The sequence below is a fragment of the Triticum urartu genome, chromosome 7A (assembly GCF_056163025.1).
Source record: "Triticum urartu cultivar PI428250 chromosome 7A, HENAU_Tu73, whole genome shotgun sequence".
Lineage (NCBI taxonomy): Eukaryota > Viridiplantae > Streptophyta > Magnoliopsida > Poales > Poaceae > Triticum > Triticum urartu.
Window position 1 is genome coordinate 322,519,937 of NC_141879.1, and position 12,509 is coordinate 322,532,445.

Below are 12,509 nucleotides of genomic sequence, written 5' to 3' on the forward strand. Positions count from 1 at the left end.
GGCAATATGGGAGGCATGATAAGCAAGTGGTAGGTATCGTAGCATAGGCATAGCAAAAGAGCGAACATCTAGCAAACAAAGATAGAAGTGATTTCGAGGGTATGGTCATCTTGCCTACAAAGTTCTTCAAGTTGACTTGGTCCTCGTAAACGTACTCAACGGGCTCCTCGATCACGTACTCGTATCCCGGCTCTACCCAAAGCAAGAACAACAAGCAAAAGGGAGACAATCAACCACGTGCAATGCGCAAACAACATGTTGATTGTCTCCCTTTTGCTTGTTGTTTGCGCATTGCACGTGGAAAAAAGCAGCCCATCCTCTCGTCGCTCTCGCCTGCCTCCCTCTCTGAAGCGCTCTCTCCCCCTCTCTCCACCTCTCGGCCGCCGGCCGATTCCGGCCGTTGCCGGCGGTCTCCGGCTCCGCCCAGCCCCCCTTGTGTTATCCTCGATCCGTCCTATCTCCTCCACCAACTCGATTTGACGCTCGCCTCCTCCTCCTGCCCCCGTGGCTAACCCTAGCCGCCACTGTTGCTGGCACAGGGCGCCGTTTTGGACGCCGGCGCGGCGGGGGGTGTAGACGGAAGGGGGTGGAGCAGGGAGGCCGAAGTACCAGGCGGCGGACGCCTCACGGAGTGGAGGAGAGGGCAATGACAGGGACAAGGAGGAGCAGCGTCATGGCTCTGCAGGGAAGGGGAGGGCCGCCGGAGACGCTCGTCCGCGAGCCTCCAAACAGGAAACCAGCGGGGAGCACGCCATCGTAGGGGAAGGGAGGGGGAGACGTGGCGGTGGCTGGCTAGGCCAAGCCGTGAACGCCCATCCGTGACTTCTGTTGGGGTCCGTCCCATTCTTCTTCCCCTCACTCCGATGCCAAAACCAGTAGCACTGTAGCAGCGGCAAGAAGGTCAAGCACCAACGAGGTGCACATGGATGCCGTGAACAGATGGCTACCCCATGACAATCTGAACTAGGTGCTCATCTCTCTCTCTCTCACACACACACACACACTCACGTTTTAGTTTCCTAATATGTGATTCTTGTTTTTCTTTTCATCTTGATCCAATTCAGGTGGAATGCTGCTCTGTTTTTCTGTCACTAAGCAAGTATATAGCTGGCCACTATCTTATATTCCCTCCGTTCTGTGTACAGGCAGCTTGAAGCTTAACGTTTTACTAAATAATTATTGGGTTAACTCAGAGCTCCAAGTTCTTTTTTCCAAAAATAATGTACATATGTACCCATGACCTTAACTGGCTCCGCCCCTGTTTAACACCGAAGTGGTCAGTGGTCACGGGTTCGAATCCCAGTTGTGCATCGGTTTTTTCTCTAGCAATGTGTATGCGACACAATTTCTGAGGCTGGCATATTCGATCCCATCTACTGTTAGTAATAATGATAATAATGATAAATGTAGCATCAACTTTTTAAACCCTCAAGGGTCAATCCAAGGAGCAGGTCTCCAACCCCTACGTTGGGAGTGTTGTTCTGTTCTTCTGTTAAGCCCTCAAGTTCTTGCTTGACTTAAGATTTTGAATTTCTTGATTTGTTTGAAACTATTTGATAGTAAAATTCCGAGCCCCTATAATATTAAACTGTAGCCAAAACCCTGGGTTGAGCTCCCAAAATGCTTGTCCTTGCTGCTTCTTTGACATGAAGCTGCAGCAAAACGACCTGCTGATGCTACCAATCTGGTTGTCTGTTCTGATCCGACAGGCCTAACTACCTGCTATGCTATGCAGCTACGGTGTGGGGAAATTGGGAAGCCAAATGAGCACAGCTGTTCAGGCTGCGTGGAGTGGTGGCATGCACCTTTATTTACATAACACATTATATTCAGGATACCGTGGAGTACCGGTGGTCTTTTTTATTAGGAAATGGACAATTCAACATAGATGGATGTAATATTATGCAATGAAGATATCGATTCGTTGTTTGCAGAACCAGACCAGAGCAAAAATATTCATAGCAAGTTTGGCTTTCTTACCAACAAAATAAATAGGTTATGGTAGATATCTCTATTCCATGCTAAGCCAGTAAGGATAGGAGGAAAAGAGTTTGATAAGGCGGCATGCCACTGCGGAAGTTAGGAGTTTTCTTAGTTTATATCCGAATGAATAATATCGTTAAGAGTGAGTTTTAACAGTTTATTGTTAATTATTTTTGCTGCAATAATAATCAAGTTGTCTTCTTGTCTTGTTTCATTTTCTGTTGACTTGCATTAATTCCGTTGTAGTTGCAACTATTTACCTCAGGCCGAGCTACTCTGTTTGAAATCATTTATGTAGTTGAGATCTTTGCCACTTTGTCAGTATAATCATTTGTTATACTGAAATCGTTTAGCATACCATCATGCTCTCTCACTCTCTGTTCGAGCAGAGCAGTTTGATAACAAATCTACTTGCTGGGAAAATTCCATCGGTTAAATGTGTAATTAGTTTACTGCTAGCTTTTGTTTTCTATGGTATCTCATATCCATTTGGTTCATACAAAAATCAACAGTTTCTTTTGCATGTAGTGCATGATAGAAATACAAAATATGCAAACTTCGTTCAGTGAATGATTCTTATATGTGATTTATAGTTGTTATCTGTAAGTTACGACAGCTCTTTTTTTCCAACTTGCACTGCACACAAGCTACTAAAATTAATTACTCACGCCAACGTTTTTCATATACTCGTTTATGAGGATAGGCAACAGAACAGAGTCTTGCAGCAATATGGAGCGCCGACAAGGCAGGGATGACCATGTAAGTATATTGACCGCTTTCTTTCTTTCCTAAACTGTTGTCTCTATCATGTTTGTATTTATGATGATGGGTGGTTAACATACATAATATGGGTGCAGGAAGGGGTGCAGGTCGTTGGATTTGAAGTCCCATCATCACCAGACTCAAGCTACAGCAACCCTATCCCTGGAAACAAAGACGAAGCTCGAGAGCCCCCATTGATTCCTCCTCACCTGCAGCATATACTGCTGAGCTTCCCGCCGAGCCATGACGACGGGAGAAGCCTCCCTCTGCCCTCACCTACTCTATATTGCAGCTTGCAGCATCTGATGAGAAACCAAGGTAGTTCCTCGGCCTGGCAGATAACTCTCTAGACATAATTCTTTCACAAGTCACTGATAGCAATTTGAGTTATGCCCCAGTTTGGAATAGGTCTGCATCATGGAGGTCTAAATGTTAGAGATAGATCCTTGGTCGAGGAACTCTTTTCAATCAACAAGATTCAAGTGTGCTCTTCATTGATAACATGTTCTTTGCTACACTTGAGTATGGTCATTGCAGTCTATTTTATCTGAACTTGGTCACATAGTTGAGCAAAATGTAAACATAATTTATTGTTTTGGTAGGTATTGGTATGCACTAGCACACTGGCTTGGGGTGTCAATCTTCCATCTCACCTTTTCATAATCAAGGTGACATGATGCTTCACATTTTCTTCATCTTCGACGGTCATTTATCTGAGCACTTACTCCATTCTTTTGTAGGGTACTGAATATTATGGTGAGAAAACAAAAAGATATGTTGATTATGTTATCACGGATATTCTGCAAATGATGGGTAATGCTGGCCGACCACAGTATGACCAACATGGCAAAGCTGTTATTCTTGTTCATGAACCAGAGCTTTTATAAGAAGGTGGCATGTTAACTTTGTGTACATAACAAACAGTCCGATGCTTATTCATCTTGAGTTTAACTCTCATTATTGTGATTGTTTCAGTTCCTATATGAACCGTTTCCTGTCGAAAGTAATCTGAGGGAGCACTTGCACCTTTACTTACCAAATTTTTGTACTCCGATGCCTCTATGGCCAAACCAGTAGCAACAGCAAGAAGGACAAGCAACAACGAGGATACCTTTCTATGAGTCATTTTCAATATTTACTTGCTGTAGGTAAAGGGCATAGATTCGACTTACTATGTCTGTTACGAACAGAGTTCCCTGGAAATGTGTCAAAGCAAATAGCTGATAACCGGCAATTTTCCACCAATGGAATCCCGCGTGATTTAGGTACCATCTGCTCCCTTAGATTTTGCTTATTTGACTCTATCGTGTTAAATATTATGCAGCTTGCTAATGTTATATATTTAGTCTCTTATATGATGTATGTTTGGTCGTTGCTCTAGCCTCAGATCCAAGAAATCTGTCTGTTTGTCTATTTGACCAAAATAATCTGTGTTGCTTTAAAGTCCAGTAAACAAACAAACAACTTCGATGCGTGCCCATGTCTTTTAGTTTCACTTGCATCCAATAAATATAATTTTGACACTTGTTGTGTTGGTGTGCTGCTCAATTATCTCCCATCGTGTTCTGTACTAAATATGAGGAAATAAGATGAGCCATGTATTTTTGTTTTCAAGAAGATAGATCATAACTGTTGTGTGATAATTATTATTTTTATATCTTTCTGTAGGTTTTATATTTCTACGGATTTATGTAATTGGACCTTATCTTTGATTTATTTTATGAATGTACATTTCCAGTAATGCATTTCTGCTGGTCCTGTAAATGCTAGACATTGCTGAGCTTAAACTGTAATCAAAGTTCAGTTTATCACATGAGTTTATGAGGGACAGCCTTTGCTAGGAAAGATTACGTATGCCCAAATGATACATAGAACTGCAGATTTTACTTCCTAATGCAGATGTCGTACTGATTGATTCTCAGCTAGAAATTCCACACCAGACATCTCATTGTTTTTGTTTCTTCTCAACCTAATGGTTACAGTTCTAGGAACAGGGTATAGCATATCCATAAATTTCCTACAGCCATGCCCGCCTTATATACTCTTTGGGTGTTCATATACTCTTGCGTGTTCAATCACTCTAATCAACTAGGTCATAATGGAGCAGAGCCGAGGTAGTAATCATGTACAGTTATATGCTTGCTTGGTTGCCATTAAATCACGGGTGATTTGATTATTTGCCACCACTTAATATGGACTTTGACATTTTGCCACTCATTACATTGTAATTGATCTATTGCCACTTCTTAGTTTGCACTTTGATCTTTTGCCATTTCTTAACACAAAAACAATACTTGCAAATCATAGAAAAAATGGATGCAGAAAACCATGGACAAATTTACCCTTGAGCTCAGCCCAAACGGGGATGAACTTGAGCTGACAAGCCAGCCGCTGCCGCCGTCGCCGCCCCTGCTTCCCCGGCTCCCCGCCCCCCCACCCCCTCGCCCCGCTGCTCCCCAGCGCCCCGGCTGTCCCACTGCCGCCACCACCCTGCTTCTCCCCAACACGCACGGGCGCGCGAACGGCAGCAGCGGCCGCACATGGACGTGAGCAGCGGCGTCGGCCGCGCACGGGAGTGAGGAGGAGCGGCAGCGGCCGCCGCACACGAGCGCGAGGAGGAGCAGCAGTGGCTGCGAACGGGCGCGAGCGGCGGCAGCGGTCGCGCACGGGCACGAGCAACAGCGGCGGCGGCCGCGCACGGGCGTGAGGAGGAGAAGTGGCGGCCGCCGCCGCACACGAGCGCGAGGAGGAGTAGCAGCGGCCGCGCACGGGCACGAGCAACAGCGGTGGCAGCCGCGCACGGGCGTGAGGAGGAGCAGCGGCGGCGGCTGCCGCGCACGGGCGCGAGGAGCAGCGGCGGCGGCTGCCGCGCACGGGCGCGAGGAGCAGCTGCAACGGCCGCGCACGGGCGCGAGCAACGGCGCCGGTCGTGCACGGGCACGACCAATAGCGGCGGCGGGACCGCCACCGACGAGAACCACCGTGGGCTCCTGGAAGGTAGCCGCCGCCCGCCATCTCCTAGCCGCGAGCGAGGATGAACACGAGCGTACGAGCACCTCTGTCTTTCCTGGTCACTGTAGTCGGCAGGGGTAAGTTGGTCATTTCAGGTGGGACCCATCTGACAGAGGGCAAAATATCAAAGTCCAAACTAAAGAGTGGCAAATGATCAATTACAAAGTAACTAGTGGCAAAATGTCAAAGTGCAGAATAAATGGTGGCAAATGATCAAAAACCCCTTAAATCACACCATCATATTTGTAAGGCAGGTCATGTGGCTCCCTATTTTATCATGTCCATGTCTTGAGTTAACTTGATTGCTTGAAACAAACCTACATCATCAGAAGTTCAAAACTGAACCTGTATAAAAATATCGTTTAAAGGAAATATAGTGCTGTAGAGGTTAGACTTTGTTGAGCCACATGTGTTGAAGTTTGTGTATAACTATGTCATGTAAATGGAATAGTCTTAAGTAGAGGTTTACCCTCGATGAGCTACATGTATTCAATATGTTGTACTGATCGTCCGTTTTCTTTGGTGCAGCGTTGACTGAGCCTATTGATGTGTAACTTGAATCCAATGAAGAACTCTTTACTCTATAAAGTTGGCGCAACTACGTTAGTCTTATCCGGACCTGGAACTAAGGATTGAATTCTTTTTTCTGCAGATACAGTGAATAGGTCGACAAGTGCGAGCGCGTCAACACTGTCAACGATAACGATGGTGGGTCGACTTGCAAACGAAATAGTTACTATTATGACTGTATTGCATTGGTGTTATGGCTGCCACCTTCAGCTACTGTGGGTTCCACCACGCCCAGGTGTGGCCATCTCCATTGCCTTTCTCTGGATTCACTGCCCCTCTTGGTTTCTGATTATTGTTTGTTCTCATATACTCTCGAATTTCCATGAGTGCGATCTAATGAATGAGTATCCCGTGTCTATGGCAACTCGCATGGCCTGATCCGGAAGTACGGGTGTGCTACATGCATTGCTTCCACACCAACGCCAAGGACATTGGATTCATCAAGTTATGAGCCACCCCACTGTTTATTGATTCCCTGAATCATGTGCCTGAGTATGATGACTGCTGAGTAGTAATATGTTACCCCATGCTTTGCTTTGAACAATATATATGCTTTGTCTACAAGGCCTCTTGGTATGGCGCACCAGTTTTAATTTGTTGGAGACTACCATCTGGTAGTGTGAGTTATTGCATAATGTAGTGTAATGTATGAAATATTAGATTCAGTTATTCAGGTTAAGTTCTGTGATCGTCACCTCATGTTCTGCCTTGCATTATTTTGTATCTGTTTGATGAAGGTTTAATTTCTAAGCACTATAAGGCATCTTGGAATGGACCGAGTTGTGCATGACTACATGATATTAGCTATTTTTGTTTGCTGTTCACACCTATATAAGTCTTACTCTGGTGCATCTATCTCCAGTCTCAGCCATTTTCACTAACCGTCACCTACCAAGTTTTTTTCTCAGCATACCAGTGCATTTCAAAGAAGAACAAATTGAGTGTATTGCAATTGCTCAAATATTTATTAAGTAGGTATATATACATTGTATATATTTATTTCCTGAATAACGATGATTTATTAGAAATTGAGATGATTTTCCTTTTGAAGAATGTTGTTTTCATTTCTCCACTTTTATCTCATTAATTGTAGGTTTTATGCTTCGGTTTTTAGGTTTGGGTGAATTATTTTTCAGATGCATATGTTGTGTCTGAATACATGAATGTCTGTGTGTAGCTAATTTCTTGTATTCTTGTTCTTTTGTATCATCCCAATCTTTTTATACCGGTAGTGATAGTTGCATTTGCGCACTTGTTTAACAGTACCATTAAGAATGGAAACCTCAAAGGAAGCAAGGACTAGGAAATTATCATCAAACTATGGTGTTTCATCGAGGCCGACCTTTATCAACAATGAAGTAATTGTGCCTGGAAATTGCTTTGAAATTTTCAATGCTTTGGGCCTAACTCATGTTATAATTTTGCTGGTAAACCACATGATATTGTTTTCCAGTCGCATGTTTTTCCTGCACAAACCATACAAATTTTATGAGCTTGCTTGACTATCATATGCAAAGGTATCATCTAAAAGGAATTATGGGTTTCAGATAGGCTCCAGTTTTATCGCTTTTCAGTATATGCATGCCAGGCGGCTGTACCCACATTAGGGACAAAAACTTGTTTTTGGCTCACGCCTAGCTGTCCATTGTATGGATCATGCACCTATTCCATCTGCCAAATCATATTTCCAGGGTTTACCCTCTTGCTTGCATTTCCATTCGTCTACTTTATGGATTATTCAATCTTATTAGTTTAGTATATAAACTGGATGTCCCATGCTTGGTAGGAGATACATAATAAGGGAATTGAGGCAAAGCAGTTGAAATTTAAGAACGTCGTGTCCTCCTATTACTTTGATCAATCTGCAGTACAATTTAGCCTATGAGCCAATACCATCAAGGATTCGCCCAAAGGGCCAAAGCTTAGGACAATATGTTTTGTTTACACATGTTTCTTCATCTCCAACTCAAAAACTTACGGAAGAGTGTTTTACATTAGGTGCGTTCTGGAAGCGTTGGGGCAGCAGGCCATGCCTTGCCCATGTTGTCGCTGATGATCCACCTGGACGATGGCCGACTGAGTTGCTGTGTGGGAACTACATGTTCGAGGACCACGGCTTGAGCACTGTGTTTCTTATCTCTGTTTGAACTATGTGTGCCGTACAATGCTCTATTTTTGAAACCTTGTTTTCAGTTCCTTTTGAAAAATTATTATCTCTGTTATCATTGATTTTTAGTGTCTATACTATTACTGTTAGTGTCCATACTATACTGTTAGTGTCTATACTATAATGTTAGTGTGTATATTGTTAGACTGATATTAGTATCTATACTGTCATTGTTTGTACTTTCTTCTTGATCTCATGTAAATATGGTAAACTTGTATCCAACGGAATAACCAAAAGAATAAAAAGAGTCAAACCCAAAGATAAAAAAAGACAGTGAAAGGGGTGCACCCCACCAGGCACCGCCCCAACTTCCTCTCAGGTGGCGCACCAAGGGTGCGCCCCAACCACTAGTATAATGGCAAAGCAAGGCATGGTATGAAGCTACTTAAAGCATACAACAAAAGTCCCTTACTGACCATAAGCCGAAAGGGATCGGAAAATACAATTGCAACTACGTGAACATAGCAATTATCGTTAACAGATTCAGACTTAGTGAAAAACTGAAACATGACAAAACAGGTATCAAGTAGGCATGTTTACGAACTCGATGCACTCACTACGGGGCAAGACATGACAAACTAAGCATATACGCAGCAAATAGACATGGCATAGAAGCTACACATGGCAAGAACAACAACATAGCATGCACGGATCAACTACAACAAGCTCGGCAAAATTGCTAAACATGTTAACAATCTGCCAGGAATATTTTATAGCAAAAGTAGAGCTCGATTGACTCAAGCTAGGTTGCTCCATAATTGCAAACAAAGACATGGATGGATAGATCACCATAATATCTACAAAACATCCTTACTGATCATGCTCAAAAGAGGCATGGTTCACTAGGTATCGACATGAACATATGGCATAAAAATAATGGCAGGGCAGAGACTTAGAATATTTCTAAGTCCCTGAAATCAACAACATTAAGTAAGCTACTTTGCATGCTTGTGCTAGTCATCATAGAGATCACAAAAATACATGGCATACACCCCTGTAAAGATGGCATGGCATACTTCAAAACACATGTAGAGCTCAAGATCATAGCATGCACACATTAATCATGGCAAAAATGACAAAAGTGCATTTGCTGATAAGAAACTGAAACTAACATCACATAGCCCTCTTCCAACAGCATTTAGGGCATCAAGATGAGCTCAAATGAAAATCATGCAATGAAATGAAATGAAGTACTCGTCGAGACAAAAAATTTGATATGCTACACGCATGAATCGAAGCCACGGTGATGAAGTTATGAGCTAATGAAGTATGCATAAAAACTAGGGTTAGGGGGGCAAAAGTCAACCGAGACTTGAATCTGGATCTGGAGGCATGCAATCCGAGGAGATCGCCGGAGAGGAAAACGAGGTCGCCGGACTTCGCGGTGGCCGGAAGGAGCTCGTCGGGGACTTGGGAACGAGGTGGCCGGCGGAGGAGCTCGCCGGAGCTCTCGGGCAGCGAGGGCGGCGAGGCGGAGCAGGGCGCAGCTCCTGAGCGCGTCGGGCGGCGAGGCGCGGCTGGTCAGCGGCGATGGCGGTGCTGGCCGGCGCGGGCCTCTGTCGCCGGAGATGGAGGAGATGGGCGGCGCAGGCGTGAGGAGGCGGCGGCCCGGTCGCGCGGTGGAGAGGGCCCGCCCTGGGCCGGGACGGGCCGCCGCGGTGGGAGGCTGGCGCGGGACAGGTGGCGCCTCAGGATTGGCGGCGGCGATGTGTCCAGCCGGTGCTGGACATGTCCGGCGGCGGCGGGGTAGATTTTCTAGGGTTTCGAGGGAGAAGACCCGGGATTTGGAATGAGGGTTCTATTTATAGAGGTAGGAGGAGCTAGGAGACTCCAAATTGAGCACGGTTTGCGGCCACGCGATCGTGATCGAACGGCATAGGTGATGGGGGAGGTTTAGGTGGGTTTTGGGCCACTTTGGAGGGGTGTTGGGCTGCAACACACACGAGGCCTTTTCGGTCCCTCGGTTAACCGTTAGAGTATCAAACGAAGTCCAAATGGCACGAAACTTGACGGGCGGTCTACCGGTAGTAAACCAAGGACGCATGAAAAGTCTCGTTCTGATCCGAAAACTTTTAACACCCGCACACGAAAAGAGGTAGAAAGGGACACCGGAGGGCATAGGAGCGCCGGAATGCAAAACGGACAACGGGGAAAAAGCTCGGATGCATGAGACGAACACGTATGCAAATGCAATGCACATGATGACATGATATGAGATGCATGACAAAGACAAAACAACACGAAGGCAAAAACCCGACAACGAGGACATAACATAACTTAGTGCCGAAAACGGCAAGAGTTGGAAAACAAATATGGTAGGTTACATCCGGGGTGTTACAGCACTCCACCACTACGAAAGGATCTCGTCCCGAGATCTAGGACTGGAAAAACTTCGGGTACTCAGAATGGAGGTGATCCTCGCGTTCCCAGGTGGCTTCACGGTCGGAATGATGTGACCACTTGACTTTGAGGAATTTGATAGACTTGTTGCGAGTCTTGCGATCAGTTTCTTCAAGAATAGCAACGGGCTTCTCATGGTAAGACAGGTCTTCTTGGAGATCAATCTCTTCGAAGTTGATGGTGCGTTCAGGGGTCTTGAAGCACTTGCGGAGTTGAGACACGTGAAACACGTCGTGCATGTTTGCAAAGTTGGAGGGAAGCTCAAGTTTATAGGCTAGATCGCCTCTCTTGCTGATGATCTTGAAAGGACCCACGTATCTAGGGGCAAGCTTCCCTTTGATACCTAAGCGACGAGTACCTTTCATTGGAGAGACGCGGAGGTAGACATGGTCCCCGATCTCGAAAGCCAAGTCACGATGCTTGCTATCATAGTAACTCTTCTGGCGCGATTGCGTGGCTTTGAGATTTTCACGAATGACTTTGCACATTTCTTCAGCCTCTGTGATCAAGTCATTTCCAAGAAGTTGACGTTCACCCATCTCTGACCAGTTAAGAGGAGTACGACACTTCCTGCCATAGAGAATCTCGAATGGGGCCTTGCCCGAACTCGCTTGGAAGCTGTTGTTGTAGGAGAACTCGGCATATGGAAGACAATCTTCCCACTTCATACCGAAATAAATGGCGCAAGCCCTGAGCATATCTTCAAGAATCTGATTTACTCGCTCGATATGGCCACTAGTTTGAGGATGAAAAGCTGTGCTGAAGCAAATGTTGGTGCCCATGGCCTTCTGAAAAGAATCCCAAAACTTGGAGGTGAAGATGCTGCCACGATCTGAAGATATCAACTGCGGAATGCCGTGCAGAGAGACAATCCTGGAGGTATATAGCTCTGCCAACTGAGCTGCTGTGATAGATTCTTTGATAGGAAGGAAATGAGCCACTTTAGTGAGTTTGTCGATGACAACAAAGATAGCATCATTGCCACGCTTAGACTTTGGAAATCCAGCCACGAAGTCCATCTCAATATGGTCAAACTTCCATTATGGAATGGCAAGAGGTTGGAGGAGACCAGCTGGTCGTTGGTGTTCTTCTTTCACTCTTCTGCAGACATCACATTCATTCACGAACTGAGCAATCTCACGCTTCATTCGAGTCCACCAATACGACTGCTTGAGGTCCTGCTACATCTTTGTACTTCCAGGGTGGATAGGGAGGAGTGAATTGTGAGCCTCGTTCATAATTAATTTACGAAGATCACCTTTAGGCACAACAATGCGATCCTCGAAGAATAGAGTATCCTTGTCATCAAGACGATAGCACTTGTACTTGGGTTGACTCTTGGCAATCCCAATCTTCACCTTCTTCACCATGGCATCAAGAAGTTGAGCCTCACGAATCTGATCTTCCAAAGTAGGAGAGACTTGGAGGTTGGCGAGGAAACCTTGACGAACAACTTGAAGGTTGAGTTTACGAAAAGCTTCACAAAGCTCCGGTTGGTAAGGCTTGATAATCAAACTGTTGCAGTAAGCCTTTCTGCTCAAAGCGTCAGCAATTACATTGGCCTTGTCTGGAGTATATTCGATACTCGGATTATACTCTTGAATCATCTTGACCC

At 45.2% G+C, this 12,509-nt stretch overlaps 1 protein-coding gene and 1 long non-coding RNA gene across 7 annotated transcripts; both read left to right on the top strand.

Annotated features, from left to right (window-relative positions):
* The first annotated feature begins 276 nt into the window (after positions 1-276).
* Positions 277-1,194, top strand: LOC147959482 (uncharacterized). Its single transcript, XR_015612315.1, has 2 exons — positions 277-967; positions 1,065-1,194. It is a non-coding gene; the product is annotated as an uncharacterized LOC147959482 (long non-coding RNA).
* A 1,679-nt stretch (positions 1,195-2,873) lies between these two features.
* On the top strand, positions 2,874-8,569 carry LOC125521423 (uncharacterized). Of its 6 annotated transcripts, XM_087537889.1 has the most exons (5): positions 2,874-3,227; positions 3,348-3,413; positions 3,486-3,636; positions 3,721-4,010; positions 6,410-7,092. In XM_087537889.1, the coding sequence occupies exons 1-3, from the start codon at positions 3,135-3,137 to the stop codon at positions 3,630-3,632; spliced, it is 306 nt and encodes a 101-aa protein (XP_087394015.1). In that variant the 5' UTR covers positions 2,874-3,134; the 3' UTR covers positions 3,633-3,636; positions 3,721-4,010; positions 6,410-7,092. The 6 variants fall into 6 exon arrangements, 1 of the variants encoding a protein (XP_087394015.1); XR_015612310.1 differs by adding an exon at positions 8,326-8,569 and having other exon boundaries at positions 3,119-3,413; positions 3,486-4,010; positions 6,410-7,754; XR_015612312.1 differs by adding an exon at positions 8,326-8,569 and having other exon boundaries at positions 3,119-3,413; positions 3,486-4,010; positions 6,410-7,685.
* Positions 8,570-12,509: the final 3,940 nt, after the last annotated feature.

Coding starts and splice junctions, on each gene's coding strand:
- LOC125521423 (XM_087537889.1), top strand. CDS start 3,135: ATGCCCCAGTTTGGAATAGGTCTGCATCATGGAGGTCTAAATGTTAGA. Junction 3,228..3,347: donor TTTCAATCAACAAGATTCAA/GTGTGCTCTTCA, acceptor TTGTTTTGGTAG/GTATTGGTATGCACTAGCAC. Junction 3,414..3,485: donor CTCACCTTTTCATAATCAAG/GTGACATGATGC, acceptor ATTCTTTTGTAG/GGTACTGAATATTATGGTGA.